This window comes from Bison bison, unplaced genomic scaffold (assembly GCF_000754665.1).
Source record: "Bison bison bison isolate TAMUID 2011002044 unplaced genomic scaffold, Bison_UMD1.0 scf7180017864370, whole genome shotgun sequence".
In the NCBI taxonomy this organism is placed as follows: domain Eukaryota; kingdom Metazoa; phylum Chordata; class Mammalia; order Artiodactyla; family Bovidae; genus Bison; species Bison bison.
Window position 1 is genome coordinate 10545004 of NW_011494942.1, and position 16307 is coordinate 10561310.

Sequence of the window (16307 nt, forward strand, 5' to 3'; positions counted from 1 at the left end):
CTGAAAGAGACATGTGTACCCCAGTGTTCATCGCAGCACTGTTTATAATAGCCAGGGCATGGAAGCAACCTAGATGTCCATCGGCAGACGAATGGATAGGAAAGCTGCAGTACATATACACAATGGAATATTACTCAGCTATTAAAAAGAATGAATTTGAATCAGTTCTAATGAGGTGGATGAAACTGGAGCCTATTACACAGAGTGAAGTAAGTCTGAAAGAAAAACACCAATACAGTATATTAATGCATATATATGGAATTTAGAAATATGGTAATGATGACCCTATATGTGAGACTGTGAAAGAGATACGTATGTAAAGACCAGACTTCTGAACTCTGTGGGAGAAGATGACAGTGGGATGATTTGAGCGAATAGCATTGAAACATGTATATTACCATATGTGAAACAGATCGCCAGTTCAGGTTTGATGCATGAGACAGTGCTCAGGGCTGGTGCACTGGGATGACCCTGAGGGATGGGATGGGGAGGGAGGTGGGAGGGTTGTTCAGGATGGGGACACATGTACACCCATGGCTGATTCATGTCAATGTATGGCAAAAACCACTACAATATTGTAAAATAATTAACCTCCAATTAAAATAAATTAATTAATTTTAAAAATCCCTTACCTTAGCAATGAGAGAACAAAATACTTAGGTATTAAGTTAACCAAAAAATGAAAGACTTATATATGAAAAACCATAAAACACTGATGAAGGAAATTTAAAAAGACACAAGAAAATGGAAAAAATATTCTTCTATGTTCATGGATTGGAAGAATTAATGTCAAAGTGCTAATACTAACCAAATCAATGCAGTCCCTATCAAAATATCAATGACATTTTTAAATAGAAGCTGTAAAAAAAAATCCTAAAATTTATGTGAAACTACAAAAGACCCCAAATAGCCAAAGCATTCTTGAGCAAGGACAAAGCTGGAGATATCACACTTCTTGACTTCAAATTATATTGTAAAGCTTCAGTTCAGTTCAGTTCAGTCGCTCAGTTGTGTCCGACTCTTTGTGACCCTATGAATTGCAGCACGCCAGACCTCCCTGTCCATTACCAACTCCAGGAGTTCAGCCAAACTCATGTCCATTAAGTCGGTGATGCCATCCAGCCATCTCATCCTCTGCCGTCCCCTTCTCCTCCTGCTCCCAATCCCTCCTAGCATCAGGGTCTTTTCCAATGAGTCAACTCTTTGCATCAGGTGGCCAAAGTATTGGAGTTTCAGCTTTCACATCATTCCTTCCAAAGAACACCCAGGACTGATCTCCTTTAGAATGGACTGGTTGAATCTCCTTGCAGTCCAATTGTAAAGCTGCAAAGGAGATTCAACCAGTCCATTCTAAAGGAGATCAGTCCTGGGTGTAACTAAAACAATATGGTACTAGAATAAAGAAAAACATATAGACCAGTGGAACAGAATTATGAACCCGGAAATGAACCCATATATTTATGGTCAACTGCTGTTCAACAAGAGGGCCAAAAGCAAGGATAGTCTCTTCAAAAAATGCTGGAAATTGGATATCCACATGCAAAAGAATAAACTGCACCTCTATCCCACACTATACATAAAAGTCAACTCAAACTGGGTTAAAGACTTAATAAGACTTGAAACCATAAAACTTCTATAAGAAAACATAGGGGAAAACCTTCTTGACATCAGTCTTAACAATTGTCAAGAACTCTGACATTCTTTGGTGTCTTAGGTAACACAGGCAACAAAAGCAATTATAGAAAAGTAGATTGCTGGGAGAAATACAAATAACCTCAGATATGCAGATGACCCCTCTCTTATGGCAGAAAGTGAAGAGGAACTAAAGAGCCTCTTGATGAAAGTGAAAGAGGAGAATGAAAAAGTTGGCTTAAAGCTGAACATTCAGAAAACTAAGATCATGGCATCTGGTCCCATCACTTCATGGCAAATAGATAGGGAAATGATGGAAACAGTGACAGACTTTATTATTTTGGACTCCAAAATCACTGCAGATGGTGATTGCAGCCATGAAATTAAAAGATGCTTACTCCTTGGAAGGAAAGTTATGACCAACCTAGATAGCATATTCAAAAGCAGAGACATTACTTTGCCAACAAAGGTCCATCTAGTCAAGGCTATGGTTTTTCCAGTGGTCATGTATGGATGTGAGAGTTGGACCGTGAAGAAAGCTGAGCGCTGAAGAATTGATGCTTTTGAACTGTGGTGTTGGAGAAGACTCTTGAGAGTCCCTTGGACTGCAAGGAGATCCCACCAGTCCATCCTAAAGGAGATCAGTCCTGGGTGTTCATTGGAAGGACTGATGCTAAAGCTGAAACTCCAATACTTTGGCCACCTCATGCGGAGAGTTGACTCATTGGAAAAGACTCTGATGCTGGGAGGGATTGGGGGCAAGAGGAGAAGGGGATGACAGAGGATGAGATGGCTGGATGGCATCACTGACTCATGGACATGAGTTTGAGTAAACTCCGGGAATTGGTGATGGACAGGGATGACTGAGCGACTAAACTGAACTGAACTGAACTGAAGGCTCTTGTACTATTTGAGAAGTGGTAAAAGATAACATGAAAGTATTCTGCAATAGGCTCGAGATGTATCCTATAAACTTGGAAGGAACTTCTAAATAACAGTTGTAGTAAATCAGCCAACAATGGAGACAAAATGGAATTCATAATAATAATTAATTCCAAAGAAGACAGAGGAAAAAAGAGAACACAGAACAGTTGCAGCAAATCCAAAACAACAAATAACAGACATTATCAACCATATTAATAATTACTTTAAATGTGAATAGTTTAAAGGCCCAAATTAAAAGACTGAGATGGTCAGAAGGTGAAAAAGCAAGCCTATTACATGCTACCTATAAAACATAACATTAGATATAAAGAGACTCATAAGCTAAAACTAAAAGGATAAAAAAATAACCATGCTAATACCAGTATTGGAATGGCTATATTGATACAGACATAACAGATTTCTGAGCAAAGAATAATGCCAGGGATAAAGGTTATTTCATAATGATATAGACATCTGTTCATCAAGAGGAAGTAACAATCCTAAAAACAGAGCTTCAAAATACATGAAGCTAAAATTGAGAGAACTGCAAAGAGATATCAACAAATCCACAATTATAGTTGGAAATGTTAACACCTTTTTCTCAATAACTGATGGACATAAAATCAACAACATCAAAAAAAAAAAAAGACAAAACGCACCATCAACCAATTTGATCTGATCGATACTTATGAAACACTTCACTCAACATCAGAATATACATTCTTTGCAAAATGAACATTTACCAGTATAGGCAATATCCTGCTAAAAAGTAAGTCTCAGTACATTTAAAATTGTATGACTTAAGTCATACAAATTATATTCTTTGACCAGTATGAAACTGAATTAGAGATCAATAACAAAAGATATCTGGGACTTCTCTGGTGATCCAGTGATTAAGAGTCCGTCTGCCAATGTAGGGGATCCTTCGATCCCTGGTCTGGGAATAGTGCACATGCCATAGGGCAGCTAGGCCGCTGTGCCACAGCTACTTAGCCTGCACTCCAGAGCCCGTGAGCTGCAACAAGAGTAGCCACCACAATGAGAAACCTGTGCACCACAACGAAGAGTGTCCCCTGCTCACCACAACCAGAGAAAGCCCGAGTGCTGCAATGAAGACTGAGCACAGCCAATAATAATAATGATTAATTAATTAATTTAAAAGGCTATCTGGAAAATCATTAGAAATGGAAAATCTGTAAAATTATTTGGGAACTAAATAATGCACTTCTAAATACTCAAGGAACAAAGAAGTCATAAAAATGGAAACTAGCAAGTATTTTGATGCCATCAGTAGGCACTGAATCTTGGGTAGACAGGCCCTGGAAGAAGACTCAGTCTCACTATGCAGAGACAATAAGGAGAGCCTGAAGTGTGGTCTGGGTGGAGTGGTGGTGGCCACCGTCAGTACAGTCAGGAGTATGCAGCAGCTCTCCTAGTGAGAGTGCCCTGGCTCTGCCTACCCCACACTGCCGCTTAGCACTAGATCTAGGGCAGATAGGTCCTGGAAGAAGATGCCACAGAAGCAGCCCACATCTCAGCAGCTGAACCACCTCAACTTCAGTAGCCACAATACCTCAAGCCCTAACCCCAGGGAACTCCACATCACAGCTTTGCACTAGATCTGGGACAAACAAAACAAAGACAGGTACATGACCCTGGGGCTGCTTCTGAGCAGAACTGCAGACACCTACACAGGTGGTTCAGAGGTCCTTTGTGACTGCAAAGACCTCATTTGCTTCAGCAATTACCTCCTTTGGGGCAGGGCATGCACTTAAGGGCAACAGAGTCTGACACTCAGGGCTTCTGCTCCAATAACTGAGTACAACTTGCTTCTGATAGGGTGTATAGCAACAGCCACGGAGCAGAGCAGCAAGCCCTGTTTCACAACCTGCACAGACTCTAGACACTGTAACACCAACCACACACGTATCCAGGGATAATGGCCAGCATACCCTTAGAAAATATACGCAGGTGTCCATAGCAAAAGCAGTCATCACACCAAGAACACTGGACACAGTCTACACAGGAATGTTCCCACATAAAAACACCTCTTCAAGACTACATTAGATAATTATTTTTCCTGAATTCATAGAGACAGAGAAAGTTGAGTGAAATGAAAAGGCAGAAGAGTTAATTCTGCTTAAAAGCACAAGGGAAATCTCTGCAAGAATAATGAAACAGAGTTCACCAGTCTACTAGACTCCCAAGTTCAGAAAAGGTGATAATAAAAATGATGAACTAAAAAAGATTATTGATAGAAATGCAGATCACAGAAACAAGATATTAGAAATGATAACGATGAACTAATCAAAAATACAGAATTCAACTGCTGAGATAAAAACCAATCTAGAAGCAATGAGTAGCCAATTAAATAACACAGAAGAACAAATAAGTGATCTGAAAAGTAGAATAATGGAAATCAACCGATTAGAACAGCAGACAGAAAAACCTAAAAAAAAAAAAAGAAGAAGAAGAAGAAAAGAAAGAAACAAATGTATTGGATAATATAAAATAAAACATGTGAACCTATATATAAGAGGGGTTCCAGAAGCAAGAGAGAGAGACAAGGGGATCAAAAAGGTATTTGAAGAAATTTTGGCTGAAAACTTCTCAAACTTAAAGCAAGAAGATCTCCAGGCACAGAAAGCACAGAGAGTACCGAACAAGGTGAAACCAAACAGACCCACATCAAGACATGTCATAATTAAAATGACAAAAGTTAACAATAAAGAGAAGATTCTAAAAGCAGCAAGAGAAAAACAAAAAGTCGTTTCACAAGGGAACCCCTAAAAGGCTATCAGCTGGTTTCTCTGCAGAAAGTTTACAGGCCAGAAAGGAGTGTCATGCTATATTCAAAGTCCTGAAAGGAAAAAAACTTAAAATCTAGGATACTCTGCCCAGCAAGATTATCATTTAGAACAGAAAGAGAGATAAAATATTTCTCAGACAAGCAAAAAGAATTCAGCACTGGTTCAAAATTAGGAAAGGAGTATGTCAAGGCTTTATATTGTCATCTTGCTTATTTAATTTATATGCAGAGTATATCATGCAAAATGCCAGGCTGGATGAATCACAAACTGGAATCAAGGTTGCTGGGAGAAATATCAATAATCTCAGATATGCAGATGATACCACTCTAAGGGCAGAAAGTGAAGAGAAACTAAAGAGTCTCTTAATGAGGGTGAAAGGGGAGAATGAAAAAGCTGGCTTGAAACCCAGCATTCAAAAAAACTAAGATCATCGCATCTCATCTCATAACTTCATGGCAAATTGATGGGGGAAAAATGGAAATAGTGACAGATTTTATTTTCTTGGACTCCAAATCACTGCAGACAGTGACTGCAGCCACGAAATTAAAAGACTCTTGCCCCTTGGAAGGAAAGCTATGACATGCCTAGACAGCATATTAAAAAGCAGAGACATCACTTTGCTGACAAAGGTCCATATAGTCAAAGCTATGGTTTTTCCACTAGCCATGTACAGATGTAAGGTTTGAACCCCTAAAGAAGGCTGAGAGCCAAAGAATTGATGCTTTTGAATTGTGGTGCTGGAGAAGACTCTTGAGAGTCTTGGACTGCAAGGATATCAAACCAGTCAATTCTACAGGAAATCGACCCTGAATTTTTATTGGAAAGATTGATGCTGAAGCTGAAGCTCCAATACTTTGACCATCTGATGTGAAGTGGCAAATCATTGGAAAAGACCCTGATGCTGGGAAAGATTGAAGGCAGAAGGAAAAGGGGGTGACAGACGATAAGATGGTTGGATGGCATCATCAACACAATGGATGTGCGTTTGAACAAACTCTAGGAGATAGTGAAGGATAGGGAAGCCTGGTGTGGGGCAGTCCACAGGGTCACAAAGAGTCAGACAAGACTTAGCGACTGAACAACAACAAACCTACCCTAAAACAGATACTGAAATCTCTTCTTTAAATAGAAAAGAAAGAATAATCTATAGGAAAGGGGGAAAAAAAATCACAATAGGAAAGGCAAATATATAGAAGGATTGAAAATCACTTAAGTAAGTTAGTATGTAGATTTTTAAAAATTGAAAAAATTGTAAAAGTGATTATAACCATAATAAACAATAAAAGGATAAGCATTAAAATGTAAAATAGGACATTATCATCACAAAATGTCAAGACAACCTACAGATTGGGAGAAAATATTTGCAAACGATGCTACCAACAAGGGATTAATTTCCAAAATATACAAACAATTTATACTGCTTAATAACAACAATAAAAAACAATCCAATAAAAAAATGGGTGGAAGATCTAAATTGATATTTCTCCAAACAAGACATAGAAGGAACATATCTCAACATAAAGCTACCCATAGCCAAATAATACTCAATGGTGAAAAGCTAAAAGCCTTCCTGCTAAATTCAGAAACAAGACAAAGATTCCAACTCTCACTACTTCTATTCAGCATAGAATTGGAAGTCCTAGCCATAGCAATCAGAAAAGAAAAAGAAATAAAAGATATCCACATTGGAAGGGAAGAAGGTAAAACTGTCTGTATTTGCAGATGATGCGATACTCTATATGGAGAGCCCTAAAGTCTTCACACAAAAACTATTAGAACTCATAAATGATTTCAGCAAGGTAGCAGGATGCAAAATTAATATACAGAAATTTCTTCAATTTTTATACACTAATAATGAAATTTTAGAAAGAAAAAAATTTTTTAAATCCTCAAAAACAACCCTCAAATGTCATCAAAAAGAATAAAATACCTAGGAATAAACTTAACCAAGGAGGTGAAAGATTTCTATGCTAAAAACTAGAACACACTGATAAAGGAAAATAAAAATGATTCAAAGAAGTGGAAAGGTGTCTTGTGCTATTGGATTGGAAGAATATTATTTAAATGGTCCTACTACCCAAAGCAAACTACAGATTTAATGCAATCTCTATCAAAATACCCATGGCATTTTTTTTTTCAGAACTGGAACAAATAATCCTAAAATTTATATGGAACCGCCAAAACAAGAGTAAGAAACCAAAACCAGAATTACCAAAGCAATTCTGAAGAAAAAGAACAAAGTTGGCAGTTTTACTCTTCCAGTCTTGGGCTATACTACAAAGCTACACTGAGCTTCCCAGAAGGCAGAGTGGTAAAGAATCTGTCTGTCAATGCAGGAGACACAGGAGATCTGGGTTTGATCCCTGGGCCTGGAAGATCCACTGGAGGAGGAAATGGCAACCCACTCCAGTATTCTTGCCTGGAGAATCCCATGGCCAGAGGAACCTGGCCGGCTACATTCCATGGGGTTGCAAACAGTTGGAATTGACTGAGCAACTGAGCATGCATGCACAAAGCTACAGTAATCAAAATAGTGTTGTATTGGCACAAAAACAGACATATGGATCAGTGCAACAGGATAGAGAGCCGAGAAATAAACCCACACACCTAACATCAATTAATGTATGACACAGGATGTAAGAATATACAATGGAGAAAATACCATTTCTTAAACAAGTGATGTTTGGAAAGCTGGACAGCTAAAGCTGGGTGTAATCAACGAAATTAGAATATTTCCTCACATCGTATGGAAAAGTAAACTCAAAATTGTTTGAAGACCTAAATGTAAGATATGACATCATATAGCTCCTTCTTCTTCTTGATCAGTTGCTAAGTAATGTCTGACTCTTTGTGAACCCATGGACTACAGCATGCCATACTCCTCTGTCCTCCACTATCTCTTGGAGTTTGCTCAAATTCATGTCCATTGAGTCAGTGATGCTATCTAACCATCTCATCCTCTGCCACATATCCTACTCTCAATTTTCCCTAGTATTAGGGTCTTTTCCAATGAGTCAGCTGTTCACATCAGGTGACCAAAGTACTGGAACTATGGCTTCAGCATCAGTCTCTAATGACTATTCAGGGTAGATTTCCTTTAGGATTGACTGGTTTGATCCCCTTTTGGTCCAAGGGACTCTCAACAGTCTTCTCCAGCACCAGAATTCAAAAGCATCAGTTCTTCAGGGCTCAGCTTTCTTTATGGTCCAGCTCTCACATCTGTACATGGCTACTGGAAAAACCATAGTTTTGACTAGACAGACCTTTGTTGGCAAAGTGATGTCTCTGCTTTTAAATACATTGTCTAGGTTTGTCATAGCTCTCCTCCAAGGAGTAAGCCTCTTTTAATTTCATGGCTGCAGTCACCATCCAGTGATTCTGGAGCCCAAGAAAATAAAATCTGTCACTGCTTCCATTTTTCCTTTTCCCTTCTATTTGTCATGAAGTGATGGGACAAGAAGCCATAATCTTTGTTTCTTTAATGTTGAGTTTCAAGCCAGCTTTTTCACTCTCCTCTTTCACCCTCTTCAAGAGGTTCTTTAGTTCCTCTACACTTTCTGCCATTAGAGTGGTATCATCTGTATATCTGAGGTTACTGATATTTCTCCTGGAAATCTTGATGCCAGCTTGTAATTCATCCAACCAGCATTTCACATGATGTACTGTGCATATAAGTTAAATAAACAGAGTGACAATATACAGCCTTGATATACTCTTTTCCCAGTTTGGAACCAGTCTGTTGTTCATTGTCCAGTTCTAACTGTTGCTTCTTGACCTGCATACAGGTTTCTCAGGAGACAGGTAAGGTGGTCTTGTATTCCCATCTCTTTAAGAATTTTCCACAGTTTGTTGTGATCCACACAGTCAAAGGCTTTAGTGTAGTCAATGAAGCAGAAATAGATGTTTTTCCAGAATTCCCTTGCTTTCTCTACGGTCCAATGAATGTTGGCAATTTGATCTCTGGTTCCTCTGCCTTTTCTAAACCCAGCTTGCACATCTCTAAGTTCACATACTGCTGAAGCCTAGCTTAAATGATTTTGACCATAACCTTACTAACACATCACTCAGATGGATTTAGAATCTTTTTTTTTCATCTATCTTGAGTTCAATAGAGGGAGAAAAGTGGATGTATAACTCACTTGTAAAAAAATATCCACTTGTTGAAGAATGTCTTTTCTTCATTGTATATTCTTACTTCCTGTGTCATAATATTAATTGGTAATAGGTGTGTGGATTTGTTTCTGAGCTTTCTATCCTGCTATATTGATCCTTATGTCTAGTTTTGTGCCAATACCACACCATTTTGTTTACTGTAGTTTTGTGCATGCATGATCAGTTGCTCAGTAATGTCTGACCGTTTGCAACCCTATGGACCATAGTCTGTTAAGCTCCTCTGTCCATGGGATTCTCCAAGCAAGAATATTGGAGCGGATTGCCATTTCCTCCTAGAAGAGAACATAAGCAGAACATAATTTAACAGAAATTGTAGAAATATTTTCCTAGATCAATCTCCCAAGGCAAAAAGAAAAGGAAAATTTTAAAAACGGAACCTAATCAAACTTAAAAGCTCTTGCACAGCAAAGGAAACTATCAACAAAACTATCAACAAAACTATCAACAAAGGAAAAGACATCTATGGAATAGGAGAAAACATTTTCAAATGATGCAACCGGCAAGGGGTTAATATCCAAAGTACACAAACAGCTCATACAACTTAATAGGAAAAAAAAAATGTATCCAACAGAGGTAAAGATCTAAATAGATATTTCTCCAAAGAAGACACACAGTCACATGAAAAGATGCTTAACACTCCTAATTAATAGAGAAATGCAAATCAGAACCACAATGAGGAATTACCTCATACCTATCAGAATGGCTGTCATTAAAAAGTCCACAAATAATTTGATGTACATCTGAAACTAGCACAGCACTGTAAACCAATGATTTTTCTATAAAAGTTTTAAAAAATATGTTCATTACTAAAAATTCACAATTTAATCTGTTGCTCATGCAACAAGAAAACCAGGGTGAAGTAAATGCATAAATGAGTCATCTTTTATTTTGATTCTAACATCAACTTTCTTTCTGACCAATTCTTTTTTCTGTAGATACTAACAACCATAAAAATGGATATTTTTATAAGTGAGTTATAGGTCCACCTTTCTCCCTCTGTCTTGAACTCAAAGCAGATGAAAAAAAGATTCTAAATCCATCTGAATGATTTGCTAATAATAAAAAGGTTCTTATATAGAGTTAACTTTATTGGTAAGACTTATGTAGTGCTGTTTTCTCTGGCATCTTAGAAGAATTAACATTCCTTGTTTGGTTCCCTAGAAAGTTGTATTTATCCCTTTTAATTGCCCAGAATATTAAATAGTTATATTTTAATGGATTGCTTAGGGTTTGTAGAAGAGACCTTGGATCTAACAACAGATTAGATCTTTATTTCCTACTAATTTATTACTCCTACTCCAATAGAAGACAAAAATAGTTCAAATAGAGTATATACCTGGATCTAGATTGGCCCACTTCTTCAAGAATCATAGAGAAGTGCTTCCAACTTTTCTCGTGGAATGACTGCACAACTTTCCTTTTATCACCAAACAAAGACAGGAAATAATCTTCCCCTTCCCCAATCACAGCTGGCTCACCAGCAAGGACTGGAATAGAGTGTTTCTTTGGAATTTTGACGACGTTGAGTCCTTTCAAAGAAACCAAATATAGAGTAGATAAAAGAGTAAAAGGACCCAAAGCTACTATCTTTATTCCTTGCTTCTATACAAAACAATATTCTTTATACACTTTACTGTCACAGTCAAACTCAATGAAGATAGTTAGAAACTTTAAACCAAAGTCTGTAAAATAACCAGTAAGTGATTATTTTTAGTGACACTCAGTTCCTAGAGATTATTTCAGTTATCTTAAAACTATCAATCACCAGCATAATTATAATTTAATTAAGATGTAATAGAAGCAGTGTAAGTTTGTGAGTAGATAAAACATTTGAGTCTCTCAAATTTGGAAATATACAGTTTATTCTATTTTATAATTACCTCTTCTCCCCAAATTGCTATGCATAAATTAAAGTCTCAAATGAGTTCTTTCCTATCAATGGTGTATGTTTTGCCAGGCAGAGTTAAATTTCCTCTAATCAACTGAAATACTTTATTAGGAAGATAAAGTAATGCTTAATCAGATTCTAATGTCCTCTTGGAAGTTTACTCTTTTAAAATTCTCAATACTAAGATTCAAACATAAAATGGGTTTCATTATTTTGCATAGAAGGAATCATGCTGGATAAATCTAATTGTGTATCTGCAGAGAGGAACATTACAGAGAGACATCATGATGAAATAGAGCACTGTGTCTTGGATTTAGACACACTTGTATCCCAGCTTTGTCACTTACTAATTTAAACCAAATGATTTAAACCTCCAAATTCTCGGCTTTCTTGAAAATCAAATAAGGATAATACTACCTTGTGTGAGGCAATGTGAGGATTGCAGATAATATAGATGAGTGTCTAGCATTTAGCAGGTACTCAATAAATGATAGCGATTGTTGTAGCACAGGGACTTTGGCTAACGTGACCCTGGGTCCAAAATCATCAAAGGATTAAGACAATCTAGAGTGTGCTTTATCTTCTGTCTTTAACAAAACCAAAGCAAGGCAAAATATGAAAAAACAAAAACACAGAGTTCCTAAAGAGGATTCCTTAGAGGATTTTGTTTAGAAGAAATACTTGGAATTAAATTAGTTCATTACTATTCAAGTGAGTATTTGCTAAATCTTTAAATTCCTTTGAAGAAAGAGACTATTTAGCATTGTTAACAGCTCATCTTGAGGGATGAAAATCTTTGTACTCTGAAAGGGAATAAGACACATGGATCTTGGGTTCCAGTTGTCATCTCATCTAGAAATGAAATGGACCAAATGCAAAACAAGTCTTGGGAGACACAGATACCTATCTGCAGAGTCAGGACCTACAGTGACTGAAGGAAAAGACTCTATTCCAGCACCACTCTCATCTTGCAAGGGGAAACCAGTATATTTATTTTTCCCTCCATACTAGGAGCTTCCACATTTCAACCCAATAGAGAACATACACAATGATACTGTGCCAAAGGATGAGAAATATTATCTCCTTAGATATAAAAGGTGTATTTTTACTTTTAAGCATAGAGATACTGGTCATTGCTCAAGGTCAGTGTGAACTTAGGAGGCTGCTTTGAAAAATGTACTTTAGGCATACAAACACTGAGGCACAGGGAATACAGCAATAATGGCAGAAGGCCAAAATCTTGTGTGACACTGTGTCAAAATCTTAGGAAGATGTCAGGAACAAAGTGAAATATAGAGGTTGTAGATGTGCACAGAATGGTAAGGGAAAATGAAGACATCAAGTAGTCATGGGTGTATTTGTGCTAACAATTTTGAAATTTGTTAGTTGAGGTAATACAAACCTCAAATTTAGCCTATTCTATGAGAAGGTACCGGAGAAGGTGATGGCACCCTACTCCAGTACTCTTGCCTGGAAAATCCCATGGACGGAGGAGCCTGGTAGGCTGCAGTCCATGGGGTTGCTGGGAGTCGGACACGACTGAGCGACTTCACTTTCACTTTTCACTTTCATGCATTGGAGAAGGCAATGGCAACCCACTCCAGTGTTCTTGCCTGGAGAATCCCAGGGACGGGGGAGCCTGGTGGGCTGCCGTCTATGGGGTCGCACAGAGTTGGACACGACTGAAGTGACTTAGCAGTAGCAGCATGAGAAGGGACAGATACGTTCAGATTCACAACTTTATTGAGCACACTTATGTGCTAGGTGATTTTAATAAATATCTCATTTAATACTTAAAATAGCCCTTGAAGTTGATATTTTAACCTGCATTTTGTGGTTATGGAAAATGAGACTCAGAGATACCAAATATCTAAACTAATGTCTCATGTAAAGATTAAGCAAATTCTCATTCGAGTGGGAATGAACTAATTTAATTCCAAATGTTTCATGTTGTAGGTTTGAAACAAGGTTTTCTGTTTCCAAAGACAGTGGTCTTTTCATTAAACACTGAAAACTCAAAGTTTCCCAAACACAGTGAGGAACATACACCTTATAGTGTGAACACTGCTGAGTGCATTGCGGCAACTGCCAAAACTTTACTGTTATTTTCCTCGTTTCCAAATGATTGTTTCTCCCTTTCTCTCCACCATTTTATTACCTACTTTGTATTTCTTCTTTCTCTTATCTGTCTTTCCTTCCCTAAGCCATAGTTCTAAAGCACAATATGGACAATATTGTTAATCTTCCTGGTGGCATTCAGAGGAAGGGCAGTTAATTCCATACAACAAAATTTTCAGTTATCCAGAAATTCTAGATCATCTAGTTGGTCAAGCCATGAACCATTATGACAACATAAGATATTTTAATCATAGAGATGATGTACTTGGCCAATATATTTATGTGGCCTGAATATGACTCCCAGTGCTAGAATAAATGGTGAGTATAGTTAAATTATTCTGCATTTGGCATTAAGAAATGAGTATACTGGAGACATTCTGGAATATTCTTAAAGAGATGGGAATACCAGACCACCTGACCTGCCGCTTGAGAAATCTGTATGCAGGTCAGGCAGCAACAGTTAGAACTGGACATGGAAAAACAGACTGGTTCCAAATATGGGAAGGAGAATGTCAAGGCTGTATATTGTTGCCCTGCTTATTTAACTTACATGCAGAGTACATCATGAGAAGCGCTGGGTGGATGAAGCACAAGCTGGAAACAAGATTGCCAGGAGAAATATCAAGAACCTCAGATATACAGATGACACCACCCTTATGACAGAAAGTGAAGAAGAACTAAAGAGCCTCTTGATGAAAGTGAAAGAGGAGAGTGAAAAAGTTGGCTTAAAGCTCAATATTCAGAAAACAAAGATCATTGCATCTGTTCTCATCACTTCATGGGAAATAGATGGGGAAATAGTGGAAATAGTGAGAGACTTGATTTTGGGGGCTCCAAAATCACTGCAGTTGGTGACTTGCAGCCATGAAATTAAAAGGTGCTTACTTATTGGAAGAAAAGCTATGACCAACCTAGATAACATATTAAAAAGCAGAGACATTACTTTGCCAACAAAGGTCCGTCTAGTCAAGCCTATGGTTTTTCCAGTAGTCATGTACGGATGTGAAAGTTGGACTATAAAGAAAGCTGAGTGCCAAAGAATTGATGCTTTTAAACTGTGGTGTTGGGGAAGACTCTTGAAAGTCCCTTGGACCACAAGGAGATCCAACCAGTCCATCCTAAAGGAAATCAGTCCTGAATATTCAGTGGAAGGACTGATGCTAAAGCTGAAACTCCAATCCTTTGGCCACCTGATGCAAAGAGTTGACTCATTGGAAAAGACCCTGATGCTGGGAAATATTGAGGGCAGGAGGAGAAGAGGACAACAGAGGATGAGATGGGTGGATGGCATCACTGCCTTGATGGACATGAGTTTGAGTGAACTCCGGGAGTTGGTGATAGACAGGGAGGCCTGGCGTGCTGCATTCCATTGTGTCACAAAGAGTCAGACACAACTGATCGACTGAACTGAACTGATTGATACTGAAGACAAATAATAAAACATCATTCTGACTTCGAGGCATATAATGACTCAAACTATATGCTTTAAAAACACTCTAAAAAAGTTTGTGTTTTGCTTACCCAAGCTGTTTTCTGAGTGGGAATGGGTCACTAGAGCAGGTTTAAGAGGCTTTGGTCCAATTGTTGATATAGTTGCTCCACTAACTTGAGGGCTAGACAGACAGTAACTGAGAGGAATTTCATCAGAGAATGACCGTGAACATGCCAGCGTCGTGCTATCTGAATCTGTCGACGTTGGAAAGAAATGTACTAAAGATGGCAGTTTCTTTGGGACGTCGTCCTGTGAGTCTTCTATTCTGTGTACAAAAATGAGTATAACAAACAAAGCAAGACAGTCAAAATGATAGACTATGAACACAAGAAGCATTAACTGTCATTATTACTCAAGATTTTGCTTTTCAAAGGTATTATGCATCTAACAGAAGAGTATCTTATATTTTTAGTTTTAACAATCTGAATAAAACACTTCAGCATAAAGTCAAGCTTTTTTTTCTATTTAAAAATCAATAAACTCCTATTTCAGATAGTTTTACAAAAGTGTAAAACCAGAAAGGAGAAAATAAAAATTATTACAATTTCACCAACTAAAATTTTTACCATTTCCTTCCAGGCTTTTTATCTTTATTAAAAATGTTTAAATTGAAATACAATTGATTTCCAATATTATATTAGTTTCAGATGTACAATGTACTGATTCAATATTTTTTCCTTCCAGGACTTTTTTTTTCACTCAAAATTGAGACTTTATAAACCATTTATATTCCACTTTTCAGTTCAGTTAAGTCGCTCAGTAATGTCCGACTCTTTGCCACCTCATGGACTGCAGAATGCCAGGCTTCCCTCTCTATCACCAACTCCTAGAGCTTGCTCAAACTCATGTCCATCAAGTCATTGAGGCCATCCAACTATCTTATCCTCTGTTGTCCTCTTCTCCTGACTACAGTCTTTCCCAGCATCAGGGTCTTTCCCAGTGACTCAGTTCTTCCCATCAGGTGGCCAATATTGGAGCTTCTGCTTCAGCATCAGTCCTTCCAATGAATATTCAGGACTGATTTCCTTTAGGATTGATGGGTTGGATCTCTTTGCAGTCCAAGGGACTCTCAAGAGTCTTCTCCAACACCACAGTTCAAAAGCATCAATTCTTCTGCACTCAGCTTTCTTTATAGTCCAACTGTCACATCCATACATGACTGCTGGAAAAACCATAGCTTTGACTAGACGGACCTTTGTTGGCAAAGTAATGTCTCTACTTTTGAATATGCTGTCTAGGTTGGTCATAGCTTTTCTTCCAGGGAGCAAGC

The 16307-nt window shown here is 37.9% G+C and overlaps 1 protein-coding gene across 1 annotated transcript in view; it reads right to left on the reverse strand.

Moving 5' to 3' along the window:
• The window catches only part of LMNTD1 (lamin tail domain containing 1), a 62005-nt gene that overhangs the window by 31602 nt on the left and 14096 nt on the right, over window positions 1–16307 (reverse strand). Inside the window, exons 3-4 of the mRNA XM_010855997.1 lie at window positions 15067–15302; window positions 10876–11068 (exon numbers count right to left, since the gene is read on the reverse strand). Of these exons, the coding sequence (XP_010854299.1) occupies window positions 10876–11068; window positions 15067–15302 (429 nt within the window). The remainder of the gene's footprint in view (window positions 1–10875; window positions 11069–15066; window positions 15303–16307) is intronic.